Genomic DNA, 24,527 nt, shown 5'->3' with positions numbered 1-24,527 from the left:
TTCTGCGATCAGATTGTTCATTTCAGATGGCTTTGTTTCAAGAAAGATAGTAACTCTTCAGGTGACATCATATTTCTAAAAACCAGTATCTGCTTCTCCAACCCCAATCAGGTACCTGAGCTGGACTGATAAGCAATTTCTCATCCCATGTTCCTGCTCTGCAAATGGAACTATTGCCCTGTATCTACAAGCACATCACCAAATCTCAGTGAGCGTGGAGTTATTCCTGCAACCTCAAACTGCTTTCCTGAATGTTTAAATCCTCAGGATGCTCGTTCAGCCCCTTAGAAAGATTTGTATCTACTTTAGTCACAGGAATTTTTCAAAGCTGTTACTATGTGACACAGCTATCTGTAATAGACTCTTCCAGATCTCTCTATATATCCAGCACTCTTCTAGAAAGGATTTTGAAGATTGCTTTTGGCATCAGGCTTCCTTGTCTCCTCTCTCCCCTGCTGTGAGGGGTATAAGCTGAAGGCGGTACTGAGCTGTGCAGAGGTGCTGCTCTGAGCTGACTTGGCTCCTGGAAGATGGACGAACTTCACAGCCCCATCAGGCAGCTTCACTTATACAGCACTTACACAGGCCCCTTCAGCTCCCCCAGTTTCAGTGGCCAGCAGGAAAGTCCTCCTGCCTGCCTGCGCTAATTCCAGCACCTCACAGGAAAAAAGCAGCCCTGCCTCTGCTGCCAGCGCAGGAGGAGGAAGGGAGAAAGTGCCAGGAAGGGGAGAGCACATCTGGAATCAATTGGAGAGCGTTGAATGCCTCGGAAAGAAATGCAGAGCTGGCAGAAACCATAGTGAGGAGCCGCGCGTTCGGACGTGACTACGGAGCAAAGGTGTGGGACGAGATGTATACAGCATACTTAAACACAAAACCAGAGCTTCTCTTGGGGCTCGGTTTTTTTTTAATGCAAGCAGCTAAACGTCTCAGCCCTGTCACATTTTCACTGCTACTGGCCTATCCTGCAGTACAGTCAGAATTCAGTACAGAAGATGGGGATGAGACACGCACAGACCCAGCCGAGGCAAATGGGACTCAGCTGTGACTCAAGGCAAACGGGACTCAGTAACACAGCAACAATATTGTATCAAGCTGCTCTCAGGGTATGCAGCAGAGGAAATCTGTGACTGACTTGGCACATGCTAGAGAACAGAAATTTGACAGTTTAAAAACACAGGTTTCTTCACACAGTTACTTTCCATTCCAGCTATGCATTCTCATATCTCCTGCTACTCATTTGTTCCAGGAGGAGTTTTCCATTTTCAGGGAAGCCTCCACTAGGTGTCCTGGAAAGCAGAGGGTCACGGAGAAGCAACTCACCAGTGCAGCAGCCTGGTACAAAGAGTGACTACAGATGTTTGGATGTATCACCAAGAACTAGGATGCTGGAAGCACTGCTACTTTGGTATGTGGCCTTGGCCAGATGAAAAATAAAATACATGCTTCCACATATGCATTTTGAAAATGGAATTAAAAAACTCAAAAGGGAACATGAAAGAGCCACAAAAATGACCACAAGATTGGAAAAAGCCACATGGCCGTATACTGAAAAACTTGAAAAGCCCAATCTATTTAGCTTATAATTTTAAAAAAATTAAGTGGCAACTGATTATTTTGTGAAAGTATATTAGTGGTGTGGAGTAGGCACTAATAATATTTAATCTAATGAACAAAGGCATCAAGAAAACCAATAGCCAGAAGCCGAGTCTGATAAATTCAGCTCTGGTAAAAGACACCATTTTATTTTGTTTGCTGATTTCTAAATGACAGTCATTAAGTCAGCTGGTGAGGACTCAGTCCTTTCCATCTCTTCATGCTGAAAACATGCAAACAGAGGTACTTGAGTGAGCCATAATGGCCTACAACACACACACAGTCAGAAGAGGTGATCTAAAGCCAGATCTATAGGACAATTCTGGAAAGCAAAGAAGAGCTGGTGGAAATCAATGCACACAAATTAAAGCAGATTAAACTAAGCAGCAGACATTTATGAGTAAAAAGACTTCACCTTATGGAGAGGAACAATCTACTGAGAAATATAGATGCAGTTTTGTGCATCACCTCATATGATTAAACTACCAACTGGCCTCAGTAGCAGTGGCTCTGCTCCCCTCCTCAGCTGTTGTGAGATCTAGCCATGCCACAGCCATAGCCAGAAAATTAATCCAAACAACAGTCATCTGTTTGGTCATAAACTGAATGGTCTCACTTTGTATCTGCCTAAGTCCGATGCCCAAAGCAGTGAGGAGGCTGAACATACATCCAGGGAAGAGACATGAGGGGGACTATTCTTCTCACAGCAGCCCATAGTTACGCTACATTAAGTGCAACTTGAAAATGCACCTGAAAGCCACTTCATCCCAGAACAAGAGGTTACATGGATATTTAGCATATGTCATTCTCACTACCTGCTTCACTTATGCTGAACTTTTAGTGTCCCCATGTAAGCCTGCATAAAGACTATACACAGTGAATTTGTCAAGTATCTCAGGAAATATTTCCCCTTCGTTATAAAATCCTTTTAAAGCCTCTTTCCCCCAGGCCTTCCAGCTAACGTATGTTTACCAAATTCCTGCTGTAACCACAAACCAGCATTGACTTCTCCCCTACACAGGCCATCTGTATGACTCAAAGGTGAAGCCTGAGGTCAGCAGTGCATTTCACCACCTTTCAGATGGCTCCTCCTGGCCTGGGTGCCATTAATTCAGCTCCTACAGCCCCCATGCTGCTCTCCCTTGTCACCACTGCATCAGTGCCTTGGTCACATGCATGGATTTAACAGCAGCGATATACCAAGTAGTCACATTAAACTACTGCATATTACTGGTCGTCCCACTTTTAAGCTGCTCTATTTTACTGAAGCTAAACTGATAAACCTTAAAAGATAAATTGATATAAGAGCGTCTCATTTCAGTGGCATGCCTGTCAGCATCTGTATCTCCATTAATATGTTACTGCATCAGTTCCAGTGAAATTTACCCCTCCATGATTCCCAGCAGACCTCCACCTTCCACAGCCAAGTGCATTAAAGGTCCTTTTTTTCCCCTCCTCACTCTGTTTGTCTGCTCACACCTACAGAAATACAAGAGAACAGGCTACACAACGCTTAAACCCTTTCAGCCAGTCAGTCTCCCCTTCTGTATATCCCCTTTCACGCACACAGTGTCAGGCTAAACAAAGCCGCTCGCTCCAGGATGCAGTCCTGGAAAAAAGCATTGGCATCTGGCAACCAAGAGCAGCAACCCAGCATACGAGCCTGAGAGCAAACACAAGTCTCTGGCACAAAGAGGAAACACCGAGATGTACGCCTGACTGCTCCTGTCAATCTTGCAGTGGGGGAATGCCCAATTATTATTTTTTTTAAAACATATTTTTATCATATTACTGAAAGGAAATGCCAAGGACTACTGCAGCCCCTGTCCCTTGAGGCTCTGCTGCTGCCATCAGGCTGCACTGCCTTTGCAGCGATGAATATTTAAACAGGGCAATAAATATTTCAGAGCACATTCATCCGGATGAGAAGTCTACTAGGATAAAACAGGCAGGCAACCACACAGGGCTGGGGCCACTCCCTGTTCTGCCCCTCCAGCTCCTGCAACACCCGCCCCTCCCTCGGCCCTCCTTCCCTCCAGCCCTCAACAGGCACCTGAGCACCTCAAATATTCATCACACAGCTCCCATTACTTTCCAAACAAGCAAAAACACTGTTAAAAAGTAAAACGGTGCTCTGCTTTTCAGAGAGGTACAGAATACAGCTACCGCATGCTTTGCTTTCACCTCTTCTGGGGCCTCTGGCTTTTGGGTATAGTGCTCACACCAGGGAGAAAATAATTTGCTTTAAGACCCCACAGGGTCTTAAATCTTTTAATATTGCACCTTGGAAGAGCAAAAAACCAAGATCACCAAACCCAAAAGCTCGACCAGTGCCTGATCGAGTGAGAAAGTGTGAAAGCCTGTCCTTTCTCCCCACAACTCCTTCCCTTAATTTCAGCAGGTACATTTACTCAGGCATTTCTTGGTTGCTGGCAGCTCTGCTGGGGTCTCTGTGGGATGCTAGCAGATGTATACAACTTGGCCATCACTGGCACAAATAACACTGTCTAGAAAACAGGTTTAAGACATAACAGAAAATGCATTCATTTATTCATCTGTCATCTGCATGTCGTTCATGTACTGGGGGTTATTATGACTTTCATAGTGCTAAAAGCACATGTTTTTAACTGGGACCTTAGCTATGGTCTCACTTATAAAGAAACTTTTGTTTAAAAAACAATTTCAGGCAGTAATGAAAATTTTGCAGGAAATCAAAATCACATATAAGACACTTGTTCAGGAACAAATTTATAGGGCCATAAAACCCATGACCATGCTCAAAAATGGACTTTCATACCATCTTCCACTGCATATGTCACTAGATTTAAAAGACAAAGATATCTGCTGGTCACACAATATATGGAGAAGCCTTCAGAAAAGAGTTAAGCCTACTCTGAGTGAAAGGAAGCCAAAAAGACACCCTCATAAAGAGCAGTCAGCAGCCAAAGGGTTATCCTCAGTGACAGGCACAAGCTAGCCTGCACCACCAGGGCATCTCCTTTCCAGGTAAAGGCTGTAATTGATAGTATCTCTGCCTTTCCTGGTGCCCATGTTTTAAAAGATGATGGTAACTAAACTGCAATCTCCGTGTGTCACATGCTCTCAAAGATGCCTCTCAGACTGTGCAAGATGACGACACTCCTCATACCTGGATCCTGGCCCAGCTTAAGGTACAAACTGGGCACCAAATGGTTCAGCCCTGTCACGACTGGGCCACGGCAGGGTGCATGCAAGGGTATGCGACAAGTCAGCAAGGTCTGCAGATGCACAGTCTTGGATTAAACTGCTGAATTTCCCTGCAGTCTCATTTCATCTGCTTTTAGACCTTAGAAGGGGAACAGCCGGATCTTTGCTATGCACAGAAAAGGGCCCTGCAGCACATCAAGAGTGAGCTTCCTACAGCAAGCCAGAGCTCCTGCTATTTCATCCATGGTCCTCATGGTCAAGGGAAGAGACCAAGGCAGTATCCGAGTGCTGCACAGACTGTTCGGGATGGCTGGTTCCCTATTAATGAAATTCTCTCTCATCTCCCTGCTCTATGGCACAAATTGGCTCCAAAGTGAAGTACTGAAGTGTCAAACAGCAAAACCTCTCTCCAGATATCATTTCAAGGAAGAGCAGCTGTATACTGAATATGTGGATCAATCACCTGCTGCCACTCTCTGGCCCTTCTGACCGCAGCCTCCTGCAAGAGCAGCAGCATCCCTCCTTCAAAACTGGCTATCAGTCACAACACCAGAAAGATGCTGTTTGTATTAAAAATATAAAAGCAATCAAGCGGTGTAGTCCAGAGAGTGACAACAATCCTGCTGGTTTATCAGCAGCAAGTCCTGGGATTTTATATCTCTGCTCCTAACCATCACCCCAACTGTCCGAGTATCACTAAAACTAAAGGATCCAGTCAGGAGTCAGATCCAACCTGGCCCAAAAACCACCTTGTACTTTCATATCCTATTAAAAGACCTCATACACCGAAGTAAAATATCCTGCAAGATGAGCAATTACCTCACCAAGTAACTTAGAGCAAGAGCCTCCATTTTGTAGCAGACATCAAAATACTGAGTGCTCCTCTGCTGACTGTGCAGCTCTGTTATTCCCATCATGGGCCACATACCCGGCAGCACAATAACATGGAAAAAAATGGCATCTGATCCCACACAAGAAAGATAATGTTTGCCACAATACAAAAAGTGTTGGGAAGGAAACCAACATTTAACCATGTGACTCCTGAGGACCTCTCATGATTCAGAAAATAAATGCAAACAGATGCAAAAGTTAATTTGGATCATATCAGCCCCACTGGCATGAAAAGGGTAGAGCAGGCACCCTGCGAAGAGGGAGAGAAAGATTTGCCATAGATCAGGTTACTATCACTGACAACTGACCTAAAACACTACAAGATTTCAGAGAGTCTGCCAGTTCTTCTAATTTTCAAAGGTGCAACTGCCTCCTTTAAGAGATAATGTGTGAAACACATAACACTGTAACTGAGGTCAGGGAGGAAGGAGCTCCTACAGCACAAATATATAAGCAGCCAAGATGATAATCCTCACTGCCTTAGAATGAGCACAATTAACTGAAAACAAAAAGAAAGCAAAAGTGAATTGTTCCTTTGAAGATGTAAAAGTTTCAATCTGAAGCAATGAGGACATAAAGAACCAGAATTGTTTCTCATCGGTCTGAAGCTACTGCATGGAACAGAGGGACAGTTGCTCTGTCCTACAAACATGCTCCTTCAAAACAGATGTCCCTCTGCAACCCAACACACTCTCAATTTGGGAAGACAGAGACCCAGCTTGCTGGATGGGCTCCACGCAATCATCTCCCAGATGGGCCAGCACAGCCCACAGACATACTTCATCACTGTCAAACCTGAGAAATTTTCTTTTCAGCACAAGTCCTCAGCACTTGGTTTTAACTTCATCTTGTTTGAAGGGATCCGAACTGCTCTGCTTGAAGCAAAGGGTGGGCAACACGGAGAACTTACAGGACTAGCCAGGCGCCAAACACAAGAACAAATCAGTGCTTTGTAACCTGTTTTTTCTATTCTTGGAGATCTTTTCCAACTTCACGCATCCAGGCTCATCACAAACTAAGCACTGTTTCTGTCCTGTTAAATTTGTAGGAAGAGTTAATGTTCTAAAGTGGCCAGTGAAAACATGAGTAGTAGCCCACACCAGCCAATGTATTTATTGTTATCTGAAGTCCCTTTGCTTTATTAGGCCTTCAAAATGCACTAGAAGATTCACAGGAAGAAGGATACATGTGAAAAACTTCCTTTAAATCATTTAAGATGAAAACTGCTCTTATAGCTCCTCCTCACATGTCCAGGACATAAAGCCTTTCCAGAATCCTAGAATTTGGCACCACAGGGTATGAGGACCACCTGCATTTTATAGCTGTGGTCAGTCTTTGCTGATCACAGAGGAAACTGTTTGAGCAACCGCCTCTAGCTTTGTGCTCTGTTTTTGCTGGGTACTACCAACATCACACCTAATTAACGGACTCATCTGCATGCACTTCAGCAACAGCAGGACTAATGCACCTGACCTCAGAGGGCTGCAGAGGAGCAGCTCACACAGGCACAGTAACCCCCAGCAGAAAGTTGGGATGGACACAGCTGAGGGCAATTCCCAAACCGCTTCACAGCTGGACTGGCCTGGCCCCACGCTAACACTCTTCTGCTGGGATTGCCAGGATAGTAGCCAGGAGGCTCATCACAGCTCTGCATTTAAATCATGTCAAAAGTGGTTCTTTCCTGCAACCAGCTTCTCTTCTCCTAGATTTAGGCCAGACAGTATCTCAGAATAATTGTATGATGACACACAGAGCCTCACAGCTAACCTAACTGCCTACTACACTTTTGAAAGCCACTACAAGCCCCCTAGAAGAATTGAATTTATCTTTATGCTCCTCCAAAACATTAAGAAATGCCTATTATTCAGCTCTAGCTATTATTCTCTGTATTACAAGTAACATAGCTCAGAGTTTCCTACCCAACCACTAAAAAAAGCCCCTTTGGCTTTCTGGATACTTCTGCTTTAAGCAGAGGTCCAGCTGTGAGACACATTCTTGGCCACATGGCTGAGCTGCCAGGCAGGAGGACCCTGCCCACCCATCAAGCAGGGAGGCTTGGAGATGACAGGCAGGAGGCAGGGCAGGCACAGATCTTAACCAAGAAGCTCGAGTCTGCAGCCTCTAGTGCAGCTTTCTCCTGACTTCTGCGCCACACTTGCAGTAACTCCCGCTGCTCATTGTCAAAAGCAATTAAGAGTATTCTTAATAACAACAAAACAAGTCCTGAGAAATCCCATTTGAGCTGAAAGGGACAGTAACATCACCGCCTCTCTTACCTCCTCACAGCAGGGCTTGTTTCAGGATGACCTTCATTTTGTCTACCGACAAAGTTGCCATTGGGCTGCTCAAAGCTACAGTTTCAGACTTGACGGAAAACATGGCTTGGGGATCTTTAATCTTATTTAACCCAATTTATTTAGATACTTCTCACTGAATAAGACAAGGCATTTAGAAGTCTTGCTTTCTGGCAGAGCATCGAGATCTTTGCCACCACTGAGATCTTTCTACCTTTCTGAAGTCCATGTTACAGATAAATTCATTCTCACACCCCTTGCAGCATTTTGACCAAAAGCAGCTTTGAAGATCTACAGTCCCTCAGAAAATTTCTCTTAGGATGAAGGCTTGCAACTGGCTTTGGATGACCCAAATTCTTTCTGTCATCAAGAGGGTTGGTCCCTCCTCGACTACACCTCTTCATCAGTCACATTTAGCGATGCTTATTCACAGTCTGTCACCCATGTCCCTGTGAAGGACACCAGGAGCAGGGAACACACAGCACAGATTGGCTCCATCACATGGTCTAAAATGACCCCAAAAAAGCATCAACACCCCACCACCCACCCCAACTAAACCAAACTTCTGTAAGAGGGACTCCTAGAAGTATTTTTCCTCCTCATCCCACTGCCTCATGACAGAAGAGAGCTCCAACCTGGAACAGGGTGGAGGCAGACCAGAGAATGGTTTTGCAAAGCAAAGGTAACAACATTAAACAGCTTCCTCACACACACAAAAGCAAAGAGAAAAGTTAAAGCAGACTAATGCATGTTAAATATTTGAACACGAAGCAAAGCTAACATACCACAATACCTTATAGTCCAACCAACAGTCGAATTGACTAATTCACTAATTTCACCAAATTACCACGCTCTTCCTCCTCTACCTCCTGATTCAGGCTGGAAGGATACTTTGTAAGAAAACAAAGATCTAAACCGCTGCCTGTCGAAACTCTGAAATCCCTTCCCCTGCTGCCCTATTTATCTCAACCACATTTTACAAAGGAGGAAGGGACACAAGGGAAACCAAAGCTTGTCTTGCTCCTGCTCCCTAATAATCCCAAGTATTTTGCATAATTGTTCAGTTTTGATAACCTCCTTTCATATGCTGGAATAGCAAAAATAAGAAAAACTACAAAGAACAACAAATCAAATTAAAGGTTTCACTCTTCATGGAGGCTACATGAGACAAATGTGGACTAGTACTATCCAAGAAATCCAAACTCCTCTCCAAAGCATTTTTAAATCAGTCTTTTTAAGTAATTTAAAGCAGGTTTTGCTATTAGGACTGAAGGGAGAGCGTAGGCTTCAGATAAGGAGCCTCAGTGAGACCTGATAGGTGAATGATAGTCTATGCACTGCATAGGTCAAACTCTTGATTATCTAAATCTTGGTTAATCATAAGCCAAGCTTGGCGAGTCTGGAACTTATAAGCACACAGAAATCCTAAACTCCACAGGACCACAACTACAGAGACTACAGAGACTATGAATTTTAAGCAGGATAACGGGGAAGACAGTTCAGAGGGGTTTAACCGTACTCAAGACTCCCAGCCCTAGGGCAGTATTCAGAAGCAGCTAGAAGATTACACTCGCAATTATTCGGACATTTTTGGCGTCTCCGTACACCCTCAGATTACAGGCTACTTGGAGTGCAATTCCAGTTAGGTATTTAGAGACTACTCAGGGTGAAAGTCTCTGTTACAGGCAGAGTTGGGCCAGCTGATACTTCCCATTGTAAGACCATGTTTTCAGTTGTTCATAATTCTGAGAAACTATTCAAACAAATTTTTTCAGGCTGACTGCATTTGATTTTGAGGTTGGTAATTTTTTTTGTGATTTCAGATGTATCAATCCAAACTGAGAAAGAAGTAGGGGGATATTTTGTCTTGTTTATGATTAAGGGGGAAAAAAAAAAACCAACCAACCAACAAAACTCCACCCCCCACACTTTGAAGGGCCTACGAGGACTTCATATTTAACAGAAAAATCTGCATTTCAGGGATCTATATTTAGCAACCATACTAAAAAGCCACCAAAATCTGACGAATATTGTAACAAAACTATGGAAAATGACAGTGCTCGTCTTACATTTTATCAACTAATCCGCTAGTAAAGCCATATATGATGGTCCAAAAATGCTAAAAACAAGAAAAAAAATTCCAGCATGCAAAACCTGCCCAAAAGGACCAATCAGTTCTTCACATTTATCATGGAAAGAACAAATGGTGGCAACAAGCTTTACGTTAAATATTAGGAAAGACTTAGCAATGCTCAGGGAGGAAAGGACTTGGATTGTCAAGCCTAGCAGCGGCATCATAAATGTTTTTAATGCAGGTTACTTGCCATCAGGAATGGTTTAGACAAAGTTCATTCTAACAGGAAATAGAGACACTCCTGAGGGTGGCTAGCAGTACCACTTGCACCCCATTTTCTGTGATTTCATGCTCTCACTCAGGGCTCATCTACAGCTTCAGAGGAGATACCAGTCATGTCAGATCCAGGTCTGGAGATCAATGACAGCAGGGAGATGATCAATCTCCTGTACTTTGCACCATCCCCTTCGCAGAGATCAAGTAAAATGGAGTGGCAGTTACCCACCTCAAATCCAAAAAAAACAAGAAACAGTTCTACAAGTGTAGCAGAAGGAAGGTAAATTGGGACAAGAAGCCTAAGCACCAATAGGACAGACTCGCGATGGGGGAAAAAGGGATAGACAGACAAATTTGACTGCGATAGGAGCAGAAAAATCAAACTAAATGAGGAATGAGGAATGCAAGGAGTGGGTGGAAAAGTTAAAAAAGCATATGACAAGCAGACTGTAGTCAGGGGACAGGGAAGAGGAGGTGGAGAAGAAACAGAGAAAGAATAAGCAGGACTAAAAATCAGATGAAAAAGAACTGAAATGATCAAGGTAAGGACATAGTGCTCCAAAACAGGATGACATGTAACTGGAGAGGAATGGGGACAGGACATGGACTTTAATGGGACAAGCTGCTGACCAGGGATCATGAGAAGAGAGTGAAAGGAAGAAGACCCATCCATGCATCCATGACGGATGGCAGAGGTGAGACAGAAGTCATATAGGAATGCACGAGAGGGGAAAATGTGCCTACTAGTGTAACCTCCCAAAGCCTAAACCAGAGCCTAATATTGCAAAAAGTCACCATTCCTCTGCTGTCAGCGAATATACAAAACCAACTGGCAAACGCAGATCAAGCTGGCCTGCACAGAAAATGACAGCTAATTACACATTCAGTGTAAGTGGCAGAGGTCTGTGGGATGCATCTGGGACTGCAAACCCTGCTACTGATACTTGCAGAGGTCATCATGGTGCCACATATACTGAAGTTGATGGGGACGGGTGGCGGGTTGTCTGGATTTTCTTTCTTGTGGAAAAAAATAGCATGCAATCATGTGATTAAAGACTATCATAAATAGACACAGAAATAAAGAGAACAAATGAAGGTTTCTTTCCCAACTTAAAATATGGAAATGCCCCAAAACTGAAGTGCCTTCCCATTACCATCTTGATAATTCTCAATTCAGTCTGCTCAATGGCCAGTTTTGCAAAGAAAAAAAAAAAAAAAAATCAGATATTTTAGGCAAAGCACACTGTTGAACAGGCCCAGCATTTGTCCTATTTTCTTTTATATAGGCAAAGTGCACTCTATTTATTCAAAAAGCTTTCAGCTGAGCATTAATTGCTCTAGCTTCTGCAAACCCTACAAAACCAGCCTATATATCTCCAGACCTCACTGTTCATTGCACAACCTCCAGCAGCCCAGAAAAAAAACATCCTGCACAGCACAGGATCATAAATAACTCTTCAGGAGCAAACCAAAAATCTTTTGGTAGGGAAGTTAACACTTCTCTACTCTGATTCCAGGGAACATGTCAGATAGGAAGAATATCCAATTACATCCTTTTAAATAATATTTGAGAGCAGACTGAGGCAAATTAACCACCTCCTCCCTGGTACTTAGACATCCAAAGGATGATCGTTAGTGAATTCTGTGACTTTGCAGCTGGGAGACAAATAGGTTAAGGAACTCATTGCAAAGGGGCAGCTAGCTGCACACATCATCTGCTGAAAATGTATCTGAAACAGGAGCATTGAGCATTTAAGCAGTTAGTAAGACCAGAATCCAGGTCTAAAAAAAATCAGCCCCCCCATTGTAGCCCTCTTTCGCACTGGTGTTAGAATTTTATAGTAGAAGACTGGTCAATGCTAATTAAGTGCAACAGAGCCATCATGAATTAATAACCTGCAGGGAAAGTCACCGTTGGTTTTAAGGGCTTCCCTCCTCAACCTTCAACTTTTAGTTAGTTCACTACAACCTTTTCGCTAATTCAGATTCTTCACAAATTAATAGTTCTTAAAATAACAATAAAACAGTATGTTAAGTTTACACAGCCTTGTCACCCAAATATCACAGTACGTACTGTGGCAAACTTAGGCATCCTCATTTCTCAATTCCCAGGTACCCAGGGATAGTTACCTAGTCACCTGCAGAAGAAATGCATTAGGGAGCAGCGAGGTTATTTCTAGGACAGGGACTTAAGGAAATGGCACCGCTGTATCAAGTTTCCTTTTACATTGCCATCCTGCCTAGGCAACGCTGAATGCGGCTTCTGCCATCCCAAGGCTGCTCTGCAAATGCCTACAGCGGTTCGCTTCTACTCCAACACATCTGAAAGTGCTCAGCAAAGGTGGTAAAGAGAAAAGGACTTCAAAAAAACACTCATCGGGTTCTGACAGGCCCCATTGATTTTTAAGCCCTTAAGAATAAGCCCTTCTCAACCAGCAGTTAAATCTTTAAGTATCACAAGTTAGACACAACCCATAGGCCAACCTCAAGCAGCCATGTCCTTACATCAGGGAAAGTGAGCCGCAGATCCATCTTTCAGTTCCCAAGGGAGCTGAAAAAAGTCAGTGGCCAGGATTCCTCTTGCACAAACCTCTGCTGCTGACATGGTGTGTGCAGTACTAAAACAAAGTTCTAAGACAAACAGTAGAAGAAAAGCAAAAACTAGGGGATAGGCATACGCAGTGTCAGGTACCATGTAAACAAGCACTGCTTTTCAAACGGCAAAGAAAGAGCGCAAGGCTATTGACAGAGAAGAGAGCAATCCCCTTCAGACAGCTCATGCAAGTTTGCAAGAGTAACACCAAACCAAGGAGTAAACAGCAAGGACACCTGGCCTGAAAGGAAAGGCAAATGCAATCCTCAAAGCAAGGAAAGGGGCAGGGTAATAGTGGTAGCTCCTGAGAGAAGTCAGAGAAAAGGGAGCCTTCCACTACGCACAGAAAAAGCTGCTCTTTCTTTAAAAATTATTTCTTTTAGGGGGGCAGTGGAATCCTGCAGCATCCAGCTTGCCTGGAGGGGAACAGATCCTACAGCAGACATAAGGGAAGGGGAAGGCTGTTCTGGGACTCGGTCTCCCTTGCAGTCAGTTCAAACAAAGGAGGAAGGTCTCCTCTAATGGGATGCATTGTACATTTTTAGCTAGCACAAGGTGGCTGTTGTGACAGGGCTCCGTGTCTCCTGTGTTCCCCCCCTCCAAATACACACCCCCCTGCATGATCCCAACATGAAGCGCAGACAAAGATCTGTTTTATCACACCATTACTGTAACTAACAGGAGGTAGAGAAAGATAGGAAAAGGGAATGAGGCAGAGGCACAAAAAGGAGACAGAGAGGCCTTTAATGAGTCAGCCGTTGCTCTGATTTAAATAAGATCTCCATTTAAGGAGCTCTACGTTTTGTTGGGTTTTTTTTAATTAAAAAAAAAAAAATCACTGCCTGAGCGAGCAACTTTTGGCTGCACAAGGTTGTCTCACAGCTACACACAAGATCTGGGAGAAAAAGGGTTATGGAAGGGGGAAGGGAAAGGGAGGAAAACCTCTGGAAAAAATGAGGCTGCTTGCTGGTTCATTTTAACAAGGACATAAATTAGTCTCAAAGCCACAAACGCCATCACCTCCCTGAGCCCTGGGCAGAGCATAGCAAGTCAAACACGTGCCAAGATAAACGGCAGTGGCTGGAGCCTCCGAGGGGTGCTGGGGGGGGACAAGAGGGGGCATGCTGGCACGCAGGGCAGCAAAGATGCTTCAAATGGTGCCACAAAATGGAGACTACAGCTGCACAAAAGGGGACCTTCAGATGTTCCTGTCTACACCCACACCAAAAGCGGGGAACTCAATACGGAAAAAGAGGGAAAACAGGGTGCTGCAGTTGGAAAACAGCAGCTCTCCCCGGTCTGGCTTTAATTACCACGAGCAACGCTTCCTCCCCCTCCTCCTCTTCCCATCTTGGAAGAAGGCCTGCCGGCAAGCAGCAACCCAGGTGAAAGGCTCCATCGCCGGCAGCAGGGAGGGGAGCAGACAATGGCGGGGGGATTCATTACAAAGGCATACATACATATACGCACACACACATGCTCGCTCGGCACTGCCGGCTGCCACATGGGCTGGCAGGACTCCTTAAGGAGGCAGCAGCTCCCTTCCCACTCTCCGAGATGCTCGACACCTTCCCCCTATCCCAGCCCTGATGGGAAACAGATTCGGAGGAAAACGCCAGCAAGGCACTGGGCTGTCCAAGAAAGGGAGGGCTTTGTGCTCCACGCAAGCCAGCAACCTCACCGTGCATCACACAGAGAAAAAAAGCCTTTTAGCATATAATTCCCATCCACTGAAAACTCTCTCTTTTATCTGCAATTAGCACATGATGTACAGGGCCTCGTTTAACACTCATTTTCACTGATTTAGGATTAAGGGGGATAAGACCAGGGTACTTTCTGTTAATGAATCTGAGCTCTTGCTCTCATTAGCAATTTTGGTTTCCTCTTTTTCAAGCCATTTCTACATTCCAGCATCTCCCATTTCTTCCCATTACTTTCTAGTCCTCCCACCCCACACACTCCCGTTTATTTTGTTTTACCAGTTCCTCATGCCTATACAGAAGCTGATCTCACAGATTTCCAAGGAAGATGTGCAAGCTTGCTCCCTAAAACAATAGAACGCAGACCAGGCAGGCAATATTTTCTGGAGACTGAACCAAACAGAGCAAGAGATTGTAGCACTGATGAATTCATTCAGTGGCAATTACCATTTTAACATAGTAACAACATTTACTTCTCATAAATGAGATAGCCCCAGTGAAATACATTCACAGGTTGTATAGGTCACTCCACTGCTTCAAATAGCACTGCAGAATGAGAATAATATGGCTGGGGATATTGTCCTGGACGTGCTCCTTCAGCCCCACACTCAGCCAAACCTGCAGTGAAGTACCAAGGACCAGCTTAGCAAGCCAAATGCTCCCCCTGCAAGAAGCAGCACTATGCTACAGCTGAACTTACCTTCGCTGTCTTCCTCGACTCTACATAAAAGGGCTATCCATCACTCATTCAGAGACCCTGAGACACAGTCCAAGCTCTCCTCCCCTACTAGTTATTTTAATATGCATCTACTTCAGCATCTGCATGCAAATATGCAATGCAAATCCTGAAAACCTATCCTAGATAGTACATACTCTTAAGAGCCATAATTCAAGGTCAACCATTACTAATAATGCATAGTCTTGATGCCTCCTTTCCTAAGTCAGTAAATTAACAATTTCTATGGAAGACAGATTTCTCTGAAGTCTATTAGGATATCCCAAACCTTTAAATGAGTTTATACCCTCCCTTGTTTCAGCCAGTGCTCCAGCAGAATCCCATCCTTCCCAGCTCCACATGTCTCCAAGCCAACCAGCTCGTGCTTCAGGGTGCTCGGTCCTAAGCACACACAAACTACACGCACTTGTGTACTGGTGACTCAGGCACCTTTTTGCACCGCACAGACACAGAGATTATGTGCGTAATGGTTGTGGCAGAGAGCACACTGCAATACAAGGCTGTGCAGAACAACTCTCTGAAATGTGCACAAGCTCATCTGCAGCTTCGGGACATACACCTCCATCTAACCAGACACACTCTGAGCACACAGCAATACACAAATGGACCCTGACTGCAGAGACACAGCTTGTCAACAGCATTTGCTAAACTAAATATAGGTACAGAAAGTCTCAGGAGATTTCTGCAGAACTCTCTTCTGCATCAAAAGAGAAAGCCTTGGTCGAGGTAAAAAGGAATCAGTAACGGAAGGGACTAAATAGCAGAAGCAGAAAGTGGGACTTGGGAGCCTGGGAAGATACCTGAAGAGTGGACAGAGACTTATTTTTCAGCCACTGACAATCAATGCAAGATGAGACATGGAAAGGGTCAAAGCGGGTGTTGCTTCTTGCAGCAGATTCATTCTGAGCCAGGCACCCGCGAACAAGGGACACGCAGGATCTCCATAGCAGCTAACGAAGGGGGATTCAGTCAGGCCTAAGGAATGCCAAGAAGACAGTATGCATCTAGTCTAAAAACCTGCAAAGCTCGGCAGAAGAACAGCACTTGTGAAACCCAGATTTGAAGAAAAGTTCCTTCTGAGAGTCCTTCCCTGCAGCCCCTTTGGGAATATCCCCCAAAGGTTTCCAGCTCTGCAAGGCACTGCGGGGGCATTATATAATGCCTAACTCCAAAGGATTCCAGCTCCACGATGCCGCTCTTCTCCTCCTCCCTTTGCACCCTCCCTCGGGTGGCGACTTGCTGATGCCATGCCAAAAAAATTTTTTTTTTTAATCCAAAACCATATAGCAGCCTTAAAAGGCGAGCACTGTCCGATAAAATCCCCTTTGCGAGGCGGGGGAAACACGATGGCCCTGGCAGCTGGGTGCGCTCCCCAGGAAACGTCAGCCGCTTTCCCCCGGGAAGACACGGGCAGCCCCACGCCTAAGGCTACCTACAAGGGCTTCCCAGCCCTCACGGTGACCAGCAGGCAGATGGAGAAACGGCTGGGAAGACGCTTACCTTCGTGCTCGGCCGGGATCGGTAGTTCAAAGGCGGGTTTAGCCTAACTCGGGAGCAGGGGCACACGTGCCCCTCACGCACCTCTTCTCCCTAGAGGGCACTGCGAGACTGCTTCGGGCAGGGGGACTGCAGGGAACCCCTTCCCCAAAGCGCCCAACCCGGGTCCCCGGGGCTCTCTCCCGCCCGCCCCGGCGTCCGGCGGAGAGAGCGCGGAGCCGCGGCCACCCCGGGGGTAAGCGGCAGGGCAGCCCCGCTGCCGGCCGCTCCGCACCGAGTCCCCCGCTCCCCGCCCGCCGCCCAGACAAAGCCGGGCAGGCAGCCGCCGCGGCGCAGCACCGGCAGCCTTACCTGAGTTACCATTTTCTTTTTCTCCATAAACCAAAATGGGTGAGACCGGCCGCGGGGGGGGTGGGGGGAGGGGGGGGTGGGGGGAAGAGAAAAAAAAAAAATTAAAAAAAAAAGCAGCAGCCCCGTGGAGGCGGGCGGCGGCGGCGGGTGCCTGCGCTGCGCTGCCTCGCCGGCGCGGTACCCCCCGAGCCCTTTTTCCTCCCTTTCTTCTCCCGTGTTCCTCCCTTTCTTCCCCCTGCCTCCCTCCCTCCCTCCCTCCCCAGCTGCCGCTCCCCCCGCCGCCCCCCCGGCTCAGCCAGATGGCTGCGGGAAGCACCGCCCCGAATACCGAAGGTAATTAATGCGAGCCGGGACCGCCCCCGCCGCACCCCGCCCGGCCCGGCCATCCCCCGCCCAGGCGCTCCCTCGCCTGCCCGCTGGGACACCCCCCCGCCCCCCCCCCCCGCCCCGCCCCGGGAACCAAGGGGCTCGACGGCGGCCCAAAGGCGAGCTGGAAACAAAAGGGGCGGTAGCGGACCCGCCGGCCCGGCAGGACCCCCGCGCCTGCCCGCACTGCGCCGCGCCTCCCCTTCCCCGCGGCTGGGGCGCAGCGGCCAGGCCGCCCCCGCCCGCACCCCACGGGGCGGGAGGCGGCATCTCCCCGCAGGAGGATGCTGGGGACACGGCTGTCAGTTTTGCACAGACCTCCCTCCTGCCACAAAGGGGAGAACGCGTGGGTGACACGGTGCGGCGGATGAACCGGAAGCAGTATCTGTGCCAGGATCTGCATTTCTTTCATCATAAAAAACTGGAGACCGCTGGGCTCCTTCCCAGCTTGCTTCCCCCCGCCCCGCACCTCATTTATCTTCAGTAAACATCTGGCCTTTAACACCTGAGCACACCACAGCTGGCAGCATTTGTTTCCCGGCGACCCCATAAAACAGACCAGTCTACTGCTACCCCATTTGGCAGACAGGATCCGAGACGCTCTAACTGATTTCTCCCAACATTGCACCCACGTAAACCCTCAGACAGGGCTGAGCTCAGGTCTGCCAATCCCTCGGTTAGACAAGCGGACTGTGCTGATGCTCCAGCACTCACGACATGGAGATAAAACCAGCTCAGGCACGTTGCCCCTCTTCTTGACACCTAGTACTTAAGGGACTCCCCAGGCTTTAGCAGCAGAAAAGCCAAATTACTGTGCAGTAACACCTTGCATCCCCATGTGTTCTCCTTTGCATGAATATACCCAGTTATAACTTACACTAAAAAAAAAAAAAAAAAGCCTAGCAGTTTTGCTTCATGGGCTTCTGCTACTGCGCTGCTCTCCAGGCAGCCCATGCTGACCCACAGTGCTTTTCAGTTTCCCAATTTCACTCACTGCAAACTGACCTCTGTCTCTCTCCCTCACTTCCCCTTTCTCTAATTCAGCAGAAGGCCAGCAGGAGCGTGCATCCTAGCCCAGTTTGCTTCTCCAGTGTGAAAAGCCTGAGACCAAGCCACCAGGAAGCCCTTATGTCCCACAGGAGCAGGGAGGCAGAGTGCCACAGGCCAGCCACCCCACGAGACCAAAGAGTCAACCCTGGTGTGGGGTCCTCTGCAAAGGAGCCAGCCTCCACAGCTGCAGCCCTCAGGGCTCTGAGTCAGAGTCCACGTTTTTCCAAGTTATCTCATCCTCTCCGCTAACTTGCATCTTACAATACTACAGGTTTACAGGCAGTATTGGAAAACCAAGGAAAACACTGGGGTTTTTTTTCCCCTCTGCCCTATTACAAACCCAAGATTGTGGAGCACGATTCTGGGTCAAGTGTAAATTCCATTTCAAAGCAGCAAAAAACACAGTGACCTCCTTATACCTTTGCCACAACAAAGCACCAGGTTTCAGAAACGTGCATCTCATTCACCAGACCTCTGCAAATCACTCGGGATAATCTCCTTATTCTCTCCATTTAATTTAACTGTTGCATTCAGTCTTCTCTGTGCCATAGGGTGGTAACTTCTTGTCCCAGACCTAGGGCTGTAGCACAGACCTTCAGGACAGAGAAATGACATGCCACCATCACCCACCACTGTCAACCAGGATAGCATCATTTCTAATCCATTTTGGCCTTCACCTTAGGAACCTCTAGAAATATTTGCCATCAAAAAGAATCCTCTAAGAAAAAAGAGGTGCCCAGTTGCACACTGAACCCTCACTTGCACTGCCTCCCACCACTCAGTTGGTACAACTGCTTTGCTCATGTGCCAGCAGAGTGGGAATTCCCTTCAGTGTGATCTACTGCTGGTCTCCCTCTTTCATCTCCATTGTAGGCCAGAAAGCACCTCCTCCCCCACGCTTGGAATATATCCACCTTTGCTCCTGTTGAGCCAAAGAAAAGCCCAAATTTCCAATGGATGTGCTCAGGCAACAAGAAACACAGGTCTGCAGGAGCTCCAATCTCAGCAAAAACAGCTGAAAGGAACATCTGATACAGAGTTTCAAAAGCGTCAAGACTACAGAGGTAAACATGATCAGACTTGATAACACTTGAGGTCTTTGTTGTCTTGGGCTGTAGTGGAGCCTACAAAGCATGGCCAAGTGAAGTAAGTTTGGTGGGCCTCTGCTTCTGCGATGTGCAAATCATGGAACCACTGCCCAATTTACCTTCACCGTTTGCCACCCTCTACTGAGGGAAACCAAAGACTCAAACTGCAGAACATGCTGCTGAAAACAACAGAGAAGCACAAGTAGAGCTGAAGGTTGGAAGCCTGAAGAACATACAGCTCAGAGCCAGGAGAGCATCCCTTCCTACTTACTGCATTTATTCAAAAAGCAACATTCAGAACAGCTCTAGATGCCAATACTTATGAGTTCTCATGCATCACAGGTGCATATACATTGAAATTTCATTACCGTGCTGTAGAAGTAGCGTTCTGAAATAACTATGGGCAAATTCAACTAGTCTGCCTCTGTGGTGCCAGGGCACAGCTTATCATCCTTACCATGCCAAGCAAAGCTCATCACTCCCACCTGAGCACATCTGTGGCACTTTTATACTCTCTTGTGTGTTCACCCAGATGTACATGATAGGTTTTGGTTAGCTCCTATCATTCAAATCCTAGTGGAAAATAAGCTGGAGAACAATGTTTACACAGCAGGCAACAGGACAAAGCCACTGACATCACACTGGTAAGAGCACAGATGAAGAACTAACCTCTAGTTTGACTAAATGGTCTGCATGTACACTTTCAAGTGCTTGGGTTAGTTTAACATTTATAGGACTCATGGAAATGGAGAGAGAAGAGAAATCCACAAGTACTCTGCTTTCAGTGAGCTTCAGGATTTCTCTTCCTTTTTCTTGTGCTACTCCTGTAAATCCCCTTTGCCGCTAGGGTAGAAAGCAAGCACAGCCTTCGATTTTAACATCCCATTACCTGCATTTCTGTGCTGGCTCAAGTTTAGATGGAGTAAACCTGCCAGCTGGATCAAGGCCAGAGGGAGGAAAAAAAAAGTTTTGAGTGCAAAGAACCAATTTATCAGGAACAAATCTTAACAACCGAAAGACACACTTCTGCTGGTGGCTTCTATTCATGTGTGTAATAAAACCCCTGGTACAAGGTAACCTAACAAAATACTCTCTAGTGGCTATCTGATGTATCTCAGGGTAGATAATCTTCAACCACTAGTCTACATTTCACGTTTTCTGGATAAATTTGGTGCCTGTGAGGACAAGGAATGCTGACACTAAATAGCCAAGGACTGTGCAGAGAACATCATCTTTCACTTGGCTCCAAAAGTATTTGAGCCTGACCCACGGCCTCTGGCTTCTCCAAGACTCTACACGCTGGGCCAGCAAATCTCATGTGTGCTCCAAATATAGCCCCCTCCCCCAGCAAAGACTGCAATACAGGCTTTGTCCTGCCCCAAGCGCTCCTCTCAAACCCACCCATTCCTATCGCCCTACAAATCCTTGCTGGACCTCCAAAAGCAAAAAGGTGACAAACAAGACTTTGTTGAAGGTTTTGTGGGTGGCTTCAGAGAAGGGAGGAGGAAAAACATCAGTGAGGAGCTGCTCTGGGTGGCTCACCATCCCTGCAGGACAGACTGCAGTCACACGTACAAGTCACATGCGCCCAGACAATGCAGTAAGGCACACACCACCACACTATTTTGCAGAACATGGCATTGCTGTCAGCTCAATCCCCCCTAAAAAAAAAAAAAAAAACAAACAAAAAAAACCACCCAAAAATGCAAACCAAAACACACAAGTCTCAAACAAGACAGACCTTGGAGTTAAAGTGTCAAACAGTACTGTTCATGTGCAGGAGCCTCAAAGCCTCCACGGCTGCCAAGGCCTGGGACACACCAAGCCAATGAGCCCAGCACGGAAGCAGTGTCCTTCTACAAAACCAACACATAAGCTCCAGTTCTGCCCAAAGAATGTATAGGGCAAACACCAAGACTTCTATAAAGTCGCCGCTGTCATATTGCTTACCTGGATGACTGGGTACTGGTAATCCATACAATACACACCATACATAGCCAAAGATCCTCCAGCTAAAGGCCAAATGGACACAGGACTGGAAGCTTCAAGCCTGAGTCTCTCTGTCTTTCAGCCTTGTAGGAAGGACTCTGGCAGCCCTGCGCAGTGCTTAGCTCTGGCCTCTGGGGCCACTCAGGTTGACACTAGCTCAGCTGAAAATAAAAAGGAGCTGCCTGGCTCGGCTGGGCTCAGCCCCTCTCTTCTGGGATCCAGCAAGGCAGCACTCAACCATAGGCGGCAGAGGCTCCTAAAATTAGAAATCCCCTACTGAAAACGGCCCTGCAAGCCTCAACTGAGGAGCGTCCTGCAACTCCCGGGCATCAGAGCAACTGCCGGTAAGAGGGGGACACAGGACCTTCACAGACAGCGTTGCCGGGGAGAGGAGGAAGCAAACAGCATTTAGGATTGGAAAAGAGCATATGTTCTGGGCTCTAGGTGCGTCAGAGGGAACGCTCCCAATCCAGGACAGGGAAAAACATATGGGACTGTTCTTCCCCCACCCCCATACCCTTCTTGCTGTCCTCGGCAGGGACAGGTGCTGGGATTAGCATAGCAAAACCCTTTGGTGTCACGGAGGGAGAGAGATCGGAGAAGCCACACTGATATCTCACGCTGAAGGGATCTCTTTCACGAGGGAGTATGCACCCGTATCATTTAGCGTCTCTCCCTCCCTCCACACTTGAGGCTGGCAGGGACAGCTGCCGGAACTGGGGCTGGTGGGGGGAGCTGGGCCCCACGATGGCCCCCACCACCCCAACCTTGGGCTGGTGGGTTGCCCCCCTCAGCTGTTCCAGTCAAACTGGGGGTGGAGGGCAGAGGATTAACTCTGCCACAGGGGACAGCGAGCAGTGGGGAGAAGGGGGCAAGGCTGGGCAGGGCCAGTTGTTGTGACCGTTTTAGGAAGCCTGTCCTCCCTGGGAACAGGGAGGAATTCGCTCCCTGACTGATGGGGACAGATGGGGAGCTGCCCAGACAGAGGCCAGCAGGTTCACCCCACTGGCCCCGCGTGCCGGACGTGTTACTGTACACCCGAGAGCCTGCTGCTGATTCTTAGAAGACACACTGCGGCCAGGGGGCACTGGGGGGGCCTGACCACACATAGCAAATCACATGAGGTTTCACCCATCACTACACCAAACTCCAAACTGTACCAGGTTGACACCAACCCAAACCCAGGCTCTCAAAGAGTTAACAGCCCAAACCCACAAAAGATTCCTACCTTCCTCCAAAGGACAGCGGTGATAAAAACCCTCCCTCCAAGGTTTCAAAAAATAAGGATGTTACAGTGATCAAACCCAAGACAGGCAATCCAAATTCTGACCTCCCCACTTTAAATGCATACAGTCAGGGTTTTTTGCATTTCTAATCCTTAATTTTTCTGTAGCACTGCTGTGCACCACTGAACATCTACTTCAGCCTAGCTCTGGGGTAACTGCCTTTCCATCATTACTGACAATTTTCTCCCCCTCATAAAGAGTTAAATTTAGGATTTTTTTCTTCCAAGAGCTTAAATGGGTGGATCATTACCTACCACAATTTGCAAAGTGTGCACATTGTAATTGAGGTAAGAGGTGCCTAACCTGCAGCTCTTTGACCCACCCAGCCCCTCTTGGCTCATCCTCTGCTCCTGCTGCCCTTTCTTTCTGAGACGCCTCAGAAAAGGACAGCAAGGAGCTGGGTGAGTGGTTACAGTAGCTGCCGTCCACTCTCATCATCTTTCCTACGGCAACAGGGCTGCTTCTTCCTTACAAAAGGAGCATGGCCCATTTAGGGAGTATAAAGCATGACACTTTCTACATCTAAAAAAAAAAGTTTCTATACCCATTGTTCCTATGTGAAGATTTGCAGAGAGACAAATTAATTGCCCATAAATGGGAAAGCAGCTATGCTTCTAGATCTCTTCACTGGGGAAAAAGGATGAGGCTCCCACAATGAGCTTCCATCTCATTCTGCCTTTGGCCAGTTTATTTCGCCCCAGACCCAAACTAGCTTTCTGGAGCTCACATTATGCCCTCCTCCTCCTGACCTTCTGAGGGCTGTTCGGCCATCTCTCAGCACTCCCCTGCAAGACCGCTTTGGAGCACAGATAGTATCTGGCGTCCTATAAATGACCAATACTTCCCCCCCCCTTCCCCTTTCTGTAACTACACATTCAATAGGTGCCTGCCCTTCATTCTTTTGCAGAGCTCATTACTATGCACTCAGGCAATTTAGTATCTCCAATAACATCATTTTATGAAAAGGCATTAATTTATAAAAACCCAAAGTCTTTTCCTCAGCCTGTTCTTGCTACCCCATATTACTGCCCCAGGTTTTAAAACCAAATCCCTAAGTTAAAAAGCTGACATTTATTTCACAATCCAATTCTTGCCGTTTCCTAGTGCAGATATCTTACTACATATAAATAACCATCAAATGGGCAAAACAAAGCAAGGAGGGGAAGCAGGGAGCATTACCTAAGCTCCTCTGTTGTTTTAACTACAGATCCAGATAGAACTGCCATGCTTTAAAGTTTTTGATGCAGATTTAACCAGCATTAAGATACTTGGGTGACACTTCAGTAACAAAGCATCACACCCCCCGTGTCCCACAGAAAATTAAATTACAAAACCTAGTTTTAACTTGTATGCGCCAAGATGGATACAGCAGGACTTTATTGACTAGTAATAAACTACTGAATTTTCTGCAAGGCTGGGGATAATGGCTGGTTTACTACTGCACACTGATGTACAACAAATATTAGTCAAATATAAGATGGCGCTGTACTCCATAATTTTATTTTGATATAAAAGCCCACTACATTACCATATAACCTGCTATGCACATGCATT

The 24,527-nt window shown here is 46.7% G+C and overlaps 1 protein-coding gene across 16 annotated transcripts in view; it reads right to left on the bottom strand.

The window, feature by feature from the left end:
* RBFOX2 (RNA binding fox-1 homolog 2) overlaps window positions 1–24,527 on the bottom strand; it is a 176,420-nt gene that overhangs the window by 72,743 nt on the left and 79,150 nt on the right. The window contains exon 1 of one of the 16 annotated variants that reach the window (XM_074871283.1): window positions 21,649–21,879. The exons of 14 other annotated variants lie outside the window; for them this stretch is intronic. In XM_074871283.1, coding sequence (XP_074727384.1) covers window positions 21,649–21,693 — 45 coding nt within the window. In that variant the 5' untranslated portion in view covers window positions 21,694–21,879. Of the gene's footprint in view, window positions 1–17,194; window positions 17,274–21,648; window positions 21,880–24,527 lie in introns of those variants that run through there. One more of the 16 variants, XM_074871285.1, reaches the window with a different exon arrangement.

The sequence above is a fragment of the Strix uralensis genome, chromosome 5 (genome assembly GCF_047716275.1).
Source record: "Strix uralensis isolate ZFMK-TIS-50842 chromosome 5, bStrUra1, whole genome shotgun sequence".
Lineage (NCBI taxonomy): Eukaryota > Metazoa > Chordata > Aves > Strigiformes > Strigidae > Strix > Strix uralensis.
Note: the sequence above shows the minus strand (reverse complement) of the source record. Positions and strands in the feature narration are given on the sequence as shown.